This window comes from Python bivittatus, unplaced genomic scaffold (genome assembly GCF_059951505.1).
Source record: "Python bivittatus isolate LINGU-HERP-01145 unplaced genomic scaffold, Pbiv_v1 ctg000610_np1212, whole genome shotgun sequence".
In the NCBI taxonomy this organism is placed as follows: domain Eukaryota; kingdom Metazoa; phylum Chordata; class Lepidosauria; order Squamata; family Pythonidae; genus Python; species Python bivittatus.
Genome location: NW_028277088.1, coordinates 38,627,415 through 38,642,867, shown reverse-complemented (window position 1 = coordinate 38,642,867; position 15,453 = coordinate 38,627,415). Strand labels below are relative to the sequence as shown.

The window sequence follows — 15,453 nt, the reverse complement described above, 5'->3', positions numbered from 1 at the left end:
TTGTCATTGCTGCCAGGCTTTGGCAGCTATCTGAACTGATAATCATTATTTTCCAAGGACAATTCTCAAAGAGTTCTTTTAGTAAGATTTATTGAAAGGGTAGAACTACAAGAATTCCAGGAAGTAAACTAACATTCAGTTTAGAACCAATATATTTCACATAGATTTGGATGAAGGTTTCCTGGTCCCTCTCTCTTTCACAACCTTATGGCACACCAGGCAGAAGATGTCTCTCTTCCCTGATAATGGGAAGCCTGAAGTTGCTTTTTATATAATGGTTGCTTGAATTCATTAAATTGAAGTCCATCAGCTTGAGGTTTTACTGTACTTAAATGCTCAATTCTGTGTTGCTGTTAGTAGAGTTGCTTTGTAGTCTAAAGCCTGAAAGTAATCAAAATATGTTTGTCCTAAATTTGTTCTAAATTCATACTATGGTAAAAAGCATATAGTTTAATTAATTAAATCAATAAGTTAAAATAATTGGGAATTAAGTTATTTGTATGGGCCCAGTTTATGGAGATGCTATTTTCTTGTCTGTCAATTGTCTGAATATTTGCTATAAAAAGATGAAATTGCTCAACTGGAATATATTGGCCTAGAGTTATTAATATGTGATTTTTTTTTTAATTTGTTGCAGGGAATGGACTAACCGAGCTTCATCTGTCCATTTTCTAAGAGTTTTAATTTGTATAAGATTGTTAATGAGAGATCCATGCTATCAGGTTGGATTTAGTTTACCTTTAGTTTACCTCTTAAAATATTCAAACCTGTTTTCTGTAACAGAACTGTAACTACTGGTTAGTTATTAAACTGCTCACTAATGCAGTTCAATGGGACTTCTAGTAACAAATTAATGTATTTCCTTACGGCATTTGTCCAATCTAGTTAGTAAATTGTATTCTGATTATTGACTTGCTTATATAAAATGATTTACAGAGTGGATTTTCAATTTGTCAGGATTGTCCTAAATCTGTAAGTCAACTTAAAGTAGCTGATTGTTTTCACTATTGTAGTAAGGTACATGTCCACAAAAGAACATGAACTAATTTAAAAATGCTTTATTCAGTTAATTCAACATAACAAGAAAGGAAAGGAAAGGAAAGGAAAGGAAAGGAAAGGAAAGGAAAGGAAAGGAAAGGAAAGGAAAGGAAAGGAAAGGAAAGGAAAGGAAAGGAAAGGAGGTTTTTAGTTCTGCTAAATCTAGAACGATTTAAACCTGTTTTCTGTTTGCCAACAATCCTTTGAAAATTTATTTATTTATTTAGCAGATTTATTTAGCCGCCCATCTCACAAAACATGACTCTGGGCAGCATACAAACATAATAACAACTAGATAACCCATGACCCATTGAGTCATTGTTTCAGAGATATTTCCTTACCTAAACAGAGAAAAAGCAGTGGGAGTGTGAGCAACTTGCTGCTGGTTTCCCCATTGACTTTGCCTGTGGGAAACTGGCAGGGAGTATCAGAAATCTTCCCTTCCCTCCCTCCCTCCCTCCCTCCCTTAAAAAACTGAAGAATGCAGGAGAACAACAATCACTTGACATCATATATCTCCCTTTGAAAAAGTTATTTTACTGTGTAGTGTTATTGTTTATTATTTTCCTGTTGCTATCCAAACGCACTGTTGATCTTGCTGTTCGTCACTGAAGACAAATTCCTTGTATATATTTTATACTTGGTCATTAAAGTATTTTGTATTGTATTGTATTGTATTGTATTGTATTGTATTGTATTGTATTGTATTGTATTGGCACCTTGCAGGATCATCATGGGATCCCCAAGTTTGATGGAAAAACCATGTTTTAAGGGCTGTACAGGAGGCGAGCAGTGATAGGGCCAACCTCACCTCAGGGGTAATGATGTTCCAGAGGGTGGGGGCCACAGCAGAAAAGGCATGCCATGGAACTGCTTAGTAGATGGGACTTGCAGCATAACCTTCCTGCTCAACCTAATGGGATGAGTAGATGTAATCAGGAAGAGGCAGTCACTCAAATAAGTTTCACATACTTACCTTTGTTTTCTCTTGTTTAGGAAGCTCTTCACAATCTGGGTGGGATTGACAGTTTAGCACAGGTAAAGTTATAAAATAGATTATTGTTTTTTACACATTGTCTTCAAAAGATTTTATTTTCTGTTTTCAAGGGATCACTAAACAATGGCTACTACAGTGCAACTTTTGAGATAATAAGAACTCTTCTTAACCTAGGTTAAACAAAAAGGAGAATGTGTGATGAAATCTAGATGTGACTCTGGGAATGGGAAGGGGATGAATGAACTGTTAAGGGAGGACTTTCAGAAAAGATTACTCAGACATGGGAAAAAAGAAAGCATAACAAAATAATTCAAAATAACCTTGTTTTGATTTTGTTTGGTATAAGATGTGATAGAGAGAAACTCTGAAAGGTTTTCAAGATTCTGTTATTATACCCAACAATTAAAAAAATAAATAAATTCTGAAATCCCTGCTGTTCCTGTTTCTGGACCTTACCTACCTCAAAGGGCTGACATCAGTCTGGAAAGCCTTTCTGACTGACTTATCTTTTCTGAAACTCCTTTAATTATTTGCTCATCCATTTCCCATTCCCAGGGCCAGGTCTATAGTCCATTACAGAATAAGAGAGAAATAAAAAAACGCTAAACTATCCAAAGGGCCAGAATGCTCAATCCCTGCTTTACCTTGCTGTTATTTTTATATGGTATAATATGGCTACTTGTTTAATAAACATAGGCTAAGAATGCATATTAATAAAAGTTAAACTGGTATTAATTCATAGCCTATGTATGATTAAGAAAACTATTGCTACAACTATAATGATATATCTTGCTATTATTATTCTCTGGAAGTAGATGGTAATTTTTTGATAATGGTTGTATACTGTAGTGAGATAGTTATTTTCTGTTGGGTTTTATTTTTACAACGCATAGCAAAATATATGTATTTTTGGATAATAATGACAGAGGTAGAAAAAGATGGTAACCATCTCCTTATATATGTCAATGAGAAGGAAATTAGTAAGCTGCCATATAACAGACCCATTCCTGTCCTAAATTAGTATTGATCTGTGTCAGGGGTTAGCAACTTTTTCAGGTGTAGCATGTCATTGTACAAGGGCACTGATGACCTACTCTGAAATCAAAAAGAAAATTAAAAAAATTAAACTGCCCAAATCTCACAAGATTGTGAAAGATCATGATTCAGTAATATTATTCCTGAGAAATCATGCATTCTCACAGGACATCAGAGCCAGTTTGGTCTAGTGGTTAAGGCATCAGGCTAGAAACCAGGAGACTGTGATTTCTAGTCCCGCCTTAGGCATGAAAGCCAGCTGGGTGACTCTGGGCCAGTCACTCTCTCTCAGCCCAACTTACCTCACAGGGTTGTTGTAGGGAAAATAGGAGGAGGAAGGAGTATTAGGTAAGTTTGCCACCTTGAGTTATTTATAAAAAAATGATAATAAAGGTGGGATAAAAAAATCACACAAAAAATCATTCTTGTCTGAAATCTCATTAAGAAAACCTCCAGTGAGGGGTATCATTGGAGTGATGACATCTGGGCCGTCTTATTGCTTAGCCCTGTTGAGGTCAAACTAGCTCAGTATTGATCTTATGCAAAGATCACTAACTGTTTTAAGCCAGAGAGAACATTCAGAATTTAAAGAACGTTATGATCACTCTCACAAAATGGGCAAATAATAACATTCCAAACCATGGACTGGGATGCAATTCCCAATCATTTTTATTATTCTTTCGAACCCAAAATAAAGTTGAATGTTAATTATGTAAAGGTTCTTAGGATTTTGTCCTGTCTATCAGTAGGATAACTCTGCAAAAATTATGTGAAATGGAGGAAGCCAGCAAAAGAAAGACTGAGTTTGAAAAGAAACCAGATGTGACTTTGAGTTGCAGAGAAGATCATTCTGGAAATGCCCTTGGAAAAAATTCTTCCAATGCATCCCTATGGGAGAAGCAGATGTGTAGTGGCTTAGAATGCTGCTGACTGCTCCATTCTAAGGTCCTTCTTCTCCCATTCTGGACCCAGAGCTTCCCAGTCCAGGCAAACGCATTCAGATGCAATGTGAGAGGTTTGCAGATACACTCACACATTACTTTGGTACATAGATGCCTCCTATGGCCACTGCTGGTAAAAGGATTAGAAAGAATTTCAAAAACTATTCTCTACACGGTTTCCTTAATATGCTTTGTAAGGATTCCTCTGAGGCCCAGATACATTCCTAGAAGGAAAGATAATGCTAGGTTAGGGTTAGGGTTAGGGTTGGGCATGCATTGAGCTATTTATTAATTTTTTTTAAGTTAAAAATGTGATCATCATGATGTTTGGGATGTCAGACCCATAGAATTGATTTGTCAAGTTTAAAACCATCTAAAATGAGAGACAACAATTGTCCAGAGTTTCAGACCAGAGTCTTTTCCCAGCCCTACCCGCAGATGCCAAGATTTGGCCCCTATAGGATTATATGGGATAAAGTTGATGAGGTGGGAACCAGCAATTCCCAGAAATAGAGCATTAGTACATAAACTTAGATAAAAGCCATCAAGCAAACTATCAAGAAGTCATTAACTTAGAAAACTGGGAGGCGAAGACAGTAACATTAAACTGTAGACTACAGATTTCCCCATATATATTTCAAAGACTGAATTCTTTGTGTGCAGTAAAGTTTCTAATCCATCAGAGTCATGTCTAAGAGTTTTCTGTTATGTTAAACTAAGTTAAGTGGCTAAGTGCCAGGAAAGAAGGAGAAGAGGAGGAGGAGGAGGAGGAGGAGGAGGAGGAGGAGGAATTTATTAAATTTATATGCTGCCCAACTCCCAGCCATACTATGAAACCTGACCAATGTTCTATATGAACACTTTTTTCCTGGCAACCTCAGTGTCATAATTAATTTTTGTTTTATTTTTGTAATATTAGTATGTGGTATGTTGTGAAAAAAGTACACCATCTACAGGTTGTAAGCACAAGTGTTATAAAATGTTCTCATAACCTTCTCTTGATAATACATTTACAGTATATGGAAACAGTAACAAATGATTATCTTGCCTACGGAGAGGAGCAACATAATATAGACAAATTGGTCAACATGACATGTAAGTTTTAAGTAATTCACATATCAGTTAGCTCCCACTATAATGAAGTAGTAAAGTTGTAAAACAGGAAGGTTGAATGCTGGTTGAAGTGCTTATCAGTATTTCTAAGAGTTCTGATATTATGCAATTACTCTAACACAGTTACGTAACACTAAATAAGCAGAGTAGACTGCAAGTGTTAAAGGTACACCAAAGTTAAACCTGGATAAATCTGGCCCAATAAAACCATGGCATTTCAGTTAGTCAGGACTAATGAGGTCACACTACGAGAGGGGACCCCAAAAAAACCGGAATTATCTTCTGGAGGACGGGCCCCTTGTAGTACAGGTTTCCCCCGCTAGGTGAGTGTTCTAGGAACCCATCTGCATCAGTGTACCAGCTGGGTTGTTGTGAGAGGCTGCGTTTGGCTTCAGTGAGTTTTTTTTTAAGAGACTCTTTCAACGTGTATGCCTATTTTGTGATGGGTGATTCATGCCTCGCTTGCTCATGCCTGAACAAAGAGACAATCGCTTGACTGTGTGCCGTGCTTTGAAGGAGCAGTTGGAGGCTGGCCCTGATTGTTTTTTTGAAAATCATAACTGGAGATGAATCTTGGTGCTATGCCTACGACCCCAAAATGAAAGAGCAATCCAGCCAATGGAAAACTGCCACATCCCCATGACCCAAAAAAGCACAAGTGAAGTTGAACGTGAAAACAATGATTCTGTTTCTTTGATGTGAGAGGGATTGTGCACTCGGAATTTGTTCCTTTGGATGGAACAGTCAACCAAAGTTTTTATCTGGGAGTTTTGAGAAGGTTATATCACGATTTGCGGAAGAAGTGTCCTGAGTTGTGGCAAACAGGTGACTGGTTCTTCCACCGTGACAATGCACCTGCACACACCGCGCTGAGTGTTCAGCAGTTTTTGACCAAAAATGGCATAACCCTTGTGCCCTACCCTCCCTATTCACCTGATCTCGCTCCATGCAACTTTTTCTTGTTTCCCCGGATGAAACAAGTCCTCAAAGGGAAACGTTAAACAAAAAATGGCAGAAGCACTAAAAGGCATCAAAATCGTCGAGTTCAAAACCTGTTTTGAGCAGTGGAAAAAACGTCTCGATAAGTATATTGCACCAAACGGAGGGTACTTTGAAGGTGACTGAAGTTTGAACATGTAAAAATAAATACACGATTTTTTATAAATAAATTCCGGGTTTTTTTGGGTCCCCTCTCATAATTTAAAAGGGCCTTTTCTAAACATGACTTAACATTTTTTGCCTTTTGTTTTAATATATTTGAAGGATATCCACATGGGGGGGTCAAAAAAGTCAAGATGAGGACTGCAGCCATGTGATCAAACTCCTGCTCTTTTTTTAATGTGCCAACACATGTTAAAATTGGCAGGTCTTCAATTGCAGGGTTATGGTCATCTTGACTTTTTTAAACACCCCCCCCCAAAACCTCATTTTGAATCTTAAGTCTGACAGTGTATCTTCTAAATCATGTCTCAGAATCTTTTAAGTTCTGAAACAGGTTGCTATTTTGTAACTATGCCATGGATTTTTCCTCACAATTATTAAAAATAAGAATTCTTTCTGAGAGGCATATATTTTATTAACTTTCTTTAATTCACAGATATTTTTCAAAAACTTTCAGCTGTTAAAGATCAAAGAGAATGGGTTACAGCCAGTGGAGCACATAAGGTAAATGAATCATTATTCTAGTTAATCAGTTTCTTTGATAGTTATTCTTTTCTTTTTATGTTTAGTTTTAAAATAGAACTTCCCAGCTGAAAATTGCTGTACAGTTAAATCAGGATTAGGAATAATTTCTTCATCTTTTTGATCTATTTATATTGGAAACTAGCAGTAAATCACTGGAGCATATTAAAAAATCACCAAAAATCAGGTCTGAAAAAACACATGGAAACTCACATGGATCACAGTGATTTTGACTGCTGCATGGAAACTTGTTTCAAAAATAGCAATTCCAGAGAATTTGCTTAAGTAAACATCAGCCTAGCCCAGATAGCTAGAAGGGGGTGAAGAAAAAAGATTTCTCCACCTTCTCTTTAGTATAAGAGGGAAAAGAGAGAATCGCTGTCAGACTTTGAAGTACTATAGGGTATAATAACACATCTTCTATTGTTTATGTAAGTTATCAATAAGATGAAGAAATCATTCACCATTTTGAAAATGAAATGTCCTGCCTTTTCACTTTCAGTCCTAATCCTAATTGTGTGTTAAAGTTGTATGGACAGCTGTGGATCACAGACCTGTTCCAGTTGCATAATAAAGTGTATCTAGGGGCAACATTTATCTGATATCTGTTTCTTGACTTGCTCTACCTTGAGGGGCTGACAGCATCACTGATATGGAATGACTATAAGCCAGATTTCAATTATATTCAGGCAGCAGAACCACTTTCCATGGCTGCTTTTACTGTATTTCTGTTCCAGGATGCTTTGTATGCTTCACCATATAGGTGAAATGGTTGTATTGTTCTTACCTACTCCTGATGGCTGAGGGCAATACTTAGAAGGGAAGATAGCACTTAAGGTATATCCACACAGCTGCTTTCCCCTGCCATCCTATCTTGCCACCCTAAATTTTGCTGTGAGAATTGCTGTGGAAGCTGTAGACTACCCTAAGAACATAACACAAGGAGAAGAAGCAAGGAGCCAGAATTTCCCTGGGAACAGCAGCAAGTGGGAAGAGAATTTGTTCTGGGAGAATCTGCTGGTAGTTCCCCATTTCTTCAAGGTACATATTATGGAGGCTGTTTTCTGTCGAAAAACCCATACTTTGAAGTAGCCTCCTGGTTGAACTTAGGTTGGTTCCTACATTTCCCGCCTTCTGAAACTATTGAAAACAACTGTTCCAGAGAGCTTATGGGGACACACAATGCCCTGGATGGATGACTGTGCTACGATCATAGGGTGTTATAATTCTGTAGTTAGGTATTTAGTTATTAGTGTGGATATTTTATTTTATTTTATGTTTTGTTACTGTAAATTGCCAAGAGTCTTAGGATAACACAGGGTAATTAATTAAATAAATTCCTAACAATTTAGGCTATAGAAGTGCAAGAGCTGAGTCTTTTGAATTAATTACACTTTAGTTACATGCATTAAGCCAGGCACAGACTTGTCAATTTCAAGGTTTTGCACCTTCTAGTCAATCATTAAAAAAAAAAATATATATGCCTGTGGAAGCCAGGTTCCAGTTTCCCTTGCAACCCAAAGGACTGTGTGATGGACGAAGAGGTTAGGGAACAGACAGAAGGAGTTGGTTTCACAGAAAATCTACAGTATCAGTTGGAGCCACATGATTGCCAGCATGGAGCATGTCATTTCAGGCCACCTCCCCAATGTACATCAACATGCCCTATGTTCCTGCAAGCAATGCCTTGAGGTGGGAAATGCCACTTCTAGAGCATAGCAACTGAAGCCATTCTTGGGCTGTCTCAGCTTCAGGAGGACACTGAGATACAAGCAGAGGCATGTGGATATGTGCCTGGGAAACAGTGGGCCATCCTTCCACCAAGGCCCACGTAGCCAAAGATACTCAGCATGTCATGGGAAGCAGATCTGATACGCTTTTGTTTAAGCATAAACCAAGCCTGATGATGGCATATAATTCTCAGTATTATATATTGTTTCATTATTACCTATGCGTGGGGGAAATGTATTCTTTCTTCCTTTTAATATGACCCAAAGCAATACAGAGATTTGGGTTTACTTCTTGAAATGCCTAAATTAGTTTGTTAGGTTGTTTTAGAGCTTTTTCAGTTTCTGATGCTATCCTGTAAAAAAGTATGCAAAATTTACTTTTTAAACACAGTGTTCATTATAGCTGCTAGATTAACATTTTCCTTAACTCTTTTGCTTCTTGCTTTTGCAGACTTTGATTAATTTACTAGGAGCTAGAGAAAATAATGTGCTAGTAGGTTCACTGCTTGCTCTCACTAGCTTAGCAGAAAGGTAAGCTTCAGTTTCTTGGCATTGCTTTACCCTTTTCATTTATCCTCCTCCTAATGTTTATGACAATTTAAAAACAAAACATGTATCTTTTGTGTTTTATTTCCAATGTTCTAATGGAGGTGTGACAAGCCTTTGTGCTCTGGGGGCTGTGCCAGGTGCCAGGTTGTACTTCCAGAGGCAGTAACTTGCCTAGGTACACAAATATATGCAGACAGATGCACACAAAACACATTACCCCACCTTGCATGTGTTTGTGTACATATACCTATGTGGCCAGACCTTTTACATGTGGAAATGACTGTGAGAACACTCTCACGTTGATGTTATTAAGTGAATTAATGCTTAAATAAATAAGTTATATTTATGGATGGCTGCAACATCAAGTGACAGTTTCCAGGTATGAAGCAACCGTAAGACAGGCAGCTTTCATATTACATCAAATATTCTTTCCAGTGGGGATAATTTATATATTCAGTTACACATCAAAGAATCTACATAAGATGCTTATTCAAATATGCCTTGTGACAATATTCTCTTAATCTGCTTTGAGTTCAGATTTGTATATATGATTTTTGTCAATTAAAAAGTATGTGTAGTAAAATAAGAGAGAGGGTCAAGAATGAATTTGAGGTGAATGAATGTGGACTGAGTACAAAAGTGAATGTCTAGTATGAATGAAGTACATTGAGGTAGTTTGGTCATATAGGGACAATGAAATGAGGATTGAATTGCAAAATGGATAAATGAAAGAAAAGTGAATGGGTCCGAAGGAAGGGAAAGACGGAGAAAGTTGTAGTTAGATGAAGTTGTTAGATCCTGAGGAAAGAGAGAGATAAGTTTAAAGAACAAAGGGCAATGTATGAAGTGGAAAGACATGGTAGAAGCACAGATGGCTTGAAGAGTAGAAAGATGTGGAAAGGTATAGGGAATACTGTATGGTAGTCCTTTGGGTTTGAAGAAAACACACTGTTGTGCAGTTCATCTGTGGGCGTAGAGGTGGCTCTGCAGTCCCAGTCTAGAAGTGCAGAGTCTAGCTCAATGGGGGCACTGCAAGTCCATTGTTGTAGTAACTGTGATTGTTACTCTGTGCTGCCACTCACGGTTTTCTGACATTTTTTGGTGGCGTCTCTCTTCAAAGCTGGTGGAGGCTTCATAGCACAGGGCTTGCCAGCGGGTTCTGTTAGCAGCCGCAGCTTCTAGTTCCCTTGGCTGGATGTCACAGTGGCATAGGGTTTCTTTCACAGTGTCTTTGTAGTGCTTACATGGTCAACTTTGAGATCTCTTCCCAGACTCCAGTACACTGTAGAGCAACTGGCGAGGCATATGGTAGTCATCCATTCTGATGACATGTCCCACCCACCGCACCTGGGCTCTAATAATCAGGGACTCAATGCTGATGAACTCTGCGTGATTCAGAACCTCCAGGTTGGAGATACAGTCTTGCTAATGAATGCTGAGGATGGAACAGAGAGTGCACATGTGAAATTTCTCCAGTTGCTTGATGTGCCTTCAGTACAGAGTCCAGGACTCACATCCATATAGAAGAGAAGGGATAACCACAGCTCTGTAGACTTTCAGCTCTGTGGGAATACGGATGTTGGGTTGATTGAGCATTCTAGTATGCAGCTGCCCCAGTGCCTGGTTGGCCTTGCTGATCCTGCAGTCAGTTTCTTTGTCCAAAGACCTATCGCTTGAGATGATGCTTCCCAAGAATTTGAAGCTGTTTACATTTGTTAGCTGGGTGTCGTCAACAGTGATTTTTGGTTCTATGGGGTTGATATTTGGCATGGGCTGGTAAAGTACTTCAGTCTTGTTCAGGCTGATAGTCATGCCAAAGAGCATAGCAGCATCTGAGAATTTGTTCAGCATCAACTGTAGATCATTGTCTTTGTGTGCCAGGAGTGCACAGTCATCAGCAAAGAGGGTTTTTTGGATGACTGCATGGAGGCACTTTGTCCATGCATTCAAGCGGCAAAGGTCAAAGAGAGAGCCTTCCAATCGGTACCTGATGCACTCCCTCCTTCAGACCCTGGACAACACGTGACAACATGCAAGTGAAGAACAGATTGAAAAGGACTGGGGCTAGCACACAATTTTGTTTTACCCACTGGAAATGGCAAATGCAGCTGATGTATCATTGTTGTAAAGAACCTGTCCTGTCATTCCGTTGTGGAGTTGCCGAATCAACTTCACTAATTTCCTCGGGCATCCATAATGTCTCAGGATGATCCAGAAAGGTTCCCTGTTTACAGTGTCAAATGCCTTTTTTGGGTCAATGAAGACAGAGTAAAGAGGCTTGTTCTGCTTGATGCACTCTTCCTGGACTTGCCTGATGGCAAATATGTCTGCTGTATTCCATTCTGGCCAAAAGCCACACTGCGTCTCTGGGAGGTTCCTTTCTGAGACAGTGACAAGTCTGTTCAGGAGAATGTGGGCAAAGATCTTGCCTGCGATGGACAGCAGTGAGATACCCCTGTAGTTTCTGTAGTCTGATTCACTTCCCTTATTTTTGTAGATAGCCACAATGAGGACATCGCGGAAGTCATCAGGCATCTCCTCTGTGGACCAAATATCTTCCAAGATGTCTTGGAATGCCTGTAAGGTATTTGGATCTAGTAATTGTAGATCTCAGCAGGAATGCCATCCTGTCCTGTTGCTTTACTTGAGTTCATCTGCAAGATTGCTTTCTTGATCTCATCAGTAGAGGGAGGCAGGTCTAGGCCATCCAAGACTGGCAGCTGAGGAATCTGCTGTAAGACATCAGGATCAACTGTGGATGGCCTATTGAGTAGGTTGAAAAAGTGTTCAGCCCAGCAGTTTTTCCTGGCCTTTGATCAGGCTTGACCCATCAGATGACAGCAAGGGGGAGCATCCTGATTTAGAAGGACCATAAACTGACTTTATGGTGCTGAAGAACTCTCTGGTGGCACTCTCATGTCTGCATAGTGTTCCACCTGCTCAGCCCTTCTCTGTCATCACTTGTCCTGCATTTCTCACAGTTCTGTCTGTACTTTGGACTGCAAGTGCTTAAACTTGTCTTTCTTTGAGACAGATGATGGATTGTTCTGCCAGTCTGCATAGGCCTTGTTCTTGGCCTGGAGAACTGCTGAAATGGTCTTGTGGTTTTCATCAAACCAGTCTTGATGTGCCTGGGTTTTCAGTCTGAGTATATTTGTTGCAGTCTGCGAGATAACATCTTTAAACTGTGTCCACTTTTCAGAACAGATTCCTACAAGCGGTAAATTGCTGGAAATTTTTCATTAAGTACCTCTTGGAAACGTTGGACTTGGCCTGGGTCTTGTAGTCTGCCGATGTTGAAAGACTTTCTGACAGTCCTTGATTGCTTACAATGTAGAGGGGCTATGTGCAGGCTGAGGACTGACTGCACCAGCCTGTGATCTGTCCAGCACTCATCATCGTCCATGGTTTGGGTGAAGGTGATGTCTTTAAGGTTGTGCTGATGTACTATGACATAGTCAAGTAGGTGCCATTGTTTGGACCTGAGATGCGTCCAGGTAGTTTTGTACAGACCATTGCTATTTAGTTTTCCTACTCCATGTCTCCCAAGGACTCCATCCCAATTGTTGCTATCTGTCCCCACCCTAGCATTGAAGTTGCCCTGAATGGTGAGTTTGTTGCTGGTGGGGGTTGTTTGAATAATCTGGTCCAGGTCCTTGTAGACACTTCCTTGTCTTTGTCTGGACTCATGAGAGTTGGTGCATAGGTGCTGACAATGATGATATACTGAGACTTGCTGAGAGGAAAGCAGAACTTCATAATGAGCTCATTTATTCCAGTGGGTAGAGTAGAGATGTTCTTCGGCAGAGCAGTTTTGATTGCAAAACCTACTCTGTGAGTTCTGTTGTCATTCTTTCCAAAAGAACATATATCCATTCGCCACTTCCTGTAATGAACCCTTGTCTGCCAGCCTGGTCTCACTAAGTGCAGCAATGTCAATGCTATAATGGCAGAATTCAGCTGCTATGAATGCTGTTTGTCTTTCAGATGTTGACACCTTATCTCTACCCAGCAAGGTGCGGATGTTCCAGGCTCCGAAAATGAGTTTTCTTTGATTAGTTTTTCTTGATGCTTGACCACTAAGGAAATGATCTGTCAGCCACAGTTAGCTAGCCAGATGTTGTGGGGCAAGCAATGTTTAGGGTACCGTTTCTCACTCCTGCCCTCATGCGAGAATGGGCAGTGATATCCTAGAAGGGCTGCCCAGTCACCCTGGATACTGCCGGACATCTCTACTTAGATGAACAACCACTGGTCCAAGGGCTGCTCACATGCCGGTTTGTAACTACAACTGCCAGTGGTCATCTCCATCTATTGCCTCACCACTACCCCATCGCCTCAGGGCTCAACAAATTAGGTTTGGACTGAGATGATTTGCAGATGAGTTGTAGATGAAGATGAATTGCACAACAGAAACCTGTGTGTGATGGAGTTTTAAGTGGAACAGCTGTTGCACAGGGGCAGTCTCACTCTCTCAGCATAAGAGACCTTAATCCAGTGGCATGGAGAACTGTTATGGCTGGAGACTTCTCCTGCTGCAGTGGATGACCAGGACATCTTAGACACTTAGGAATGGTTTGGTGTAAATGCCATTAAATATTATTGGTGTGAGCTATGTTTACTTTTCTTTTTCTTATCTCGTGCCTTTTAATTCTTTGGCTTTCTATTTCTAACTCCTTTTCTGCACTCTGCATAATGTTACTTACCCCCAAAGAGAGTTAGGTGAGGGGGACATACTGTATGTACGTATGTATGTATGTATGTATGTGGTTTTCTCATACTTCAAATTGTAATATTGCAGTCAAATAAGTCAGTAAATAACTCTAGGGCAGTGGTTCCCAACCTTTTCTATGCCCCACACTCCTAGGAAATGTTTGATTAATCTTTGCGCCCCCTACAAAAGTAATATCACATTTGAAGATGTGGTGCTCAAGGCACACTGGCAGCTGGCTGAATGATGACTCGTGAGTCGTCACTAAGGGACACAAGCCACTCTTTGCTGCATCCCCTGAAATTCCATCTTGCACCCCCTGGGGTGTGGGCACCCCAGGTTGGGAACCCCTGTTCTAGGAATCTGGTACCTCTGTACTTTGTTCTAATATGCACCTGCTTATTTGCGACCAACCAGATTTACTTTATTAAGAGGTATGATTGAAGTAGTGTAGGCTACTGTAAGGGGCAATGATTTATTTGTTTGTTTGTTTATTTATTCGTATTGGTTTCACTACACCTGTTAAATTAGGATAATAAGGGTTGGAAAACTCTGTTGCCATTAATTACTGTTGTTGTAAATCATCGCTATGCTTATTATTTACACATTTTAGCTATGCATTTATATGTACCCTATTCATTTCATGAGATTGGAGCCAGATTTCTACTTTCCATTAGTCAAGTTAGAAAGGGAGCCATTGAGGAAATCTGGACTAAAATAGCTATATTTAAAATCAGTGAAAGCTAACTGCAGCTATCTTAGAACAAGATATCTTAGGCTGCCTCTAAGAAAAATAAATGCTCTTGAGTGCAGCGTAACAGTTCCCTGCTCTTATGAGTTTGTCTCCTAACAGAATTTGGGGCAAAAAAAGTGGTTCCTTAAAATTGATGTTAATATAATATACTAAACCACAGTTTTCTCCCACAACCCAATAATAGGTAGATGCCTGGTGTATATTGCTTTCATTAGGATACACAACAGATTACTTCAATACTCATTTAAACTCAAAGTTTAAGGAGCAGAGCCTGGGCATTGTCACGTGGCATATGACCCAGAAGGGCTAGAGTTGGTAAAAATTTTAATCATACTACAGATTCAGTGTACATAAATTACAAGGTCATGTCTAGAGCAGCTGCTCCAGAATTAGGCAGCATACTTTTCCTGCACTTTGCCAAATGCCAGTCTTGCTATCCTAGGAAATAGGGTTAAAATTGTTGAAGTTAGGGTTTGGTGGCTCCGAGATTTCGATTTCTCTAAAGGAAAGCAAGTTTTAAATTATGTTTTCATTCATACTATTAATTCTGAAATTTCAGAAAACATATACTCAATGACATACTTTGGATGATACTCAAATTAATTCCAGTTTTCAAAAATAATATGTCTAATGTTTTTATTTTAGCCCTGAATGTCGTGAGAAAATAAGTGAGCTAAATGTTGTAGAAAATTTGTTGATGATATTGCATGAATACGATTTGCTCTCTAAAAGGTAGGATATGTCATCTTCAGTTTACTTTTGTGTTGAAGGTTTTCAACTATTTAGCTAATGTACATTCAAATTATTCTCTCTCCGTGGTTCTTCACTCAAAACCTTGGAAGCATAACATGAGGGAAATCCCCAAATCTGACATTTTAGTGAGATACAGTATATTTTATTCA

At 39.3% G+C, this 15,453-nt stretch overlaps 1 protein-coding gene across 1 annotated transcript in view; it reads left to right on the top strand.

The window, feature by feature from the left end:
- NEK10 (NIMA related kinase 10) overlaps positions 1–15,453 on the top strand; it is a 121,171-nt gene that overhangs the window by 12,769 nt on the left and 92,949 nt on the right. Inside the window, exons 6-11 of the mRNA XM_088150834.1 lie at positions 638–722; positions 2,035–2,076; positions 5,028–5,106; positions 6,722–6,789; positions 8,989–9,068; positions 15,197–15,283. Of these exons, the coding sequence (XP_088006960.1) occupies positions 638–722; positions 2,035–2,076; positions 5,028–5,106; positions 6,722–6,789; positions 8,989–9,068; positions 15,197–15,283 (441 nt within the window). The remainder of the gene's footprint in view (positions 1–637; positions 723–2,034; positions 2,077–5,027; positions 5,107–6,721; positions 6,790–8,988; positions 9,069–15,196; positions 15,284–15,453) is intronic.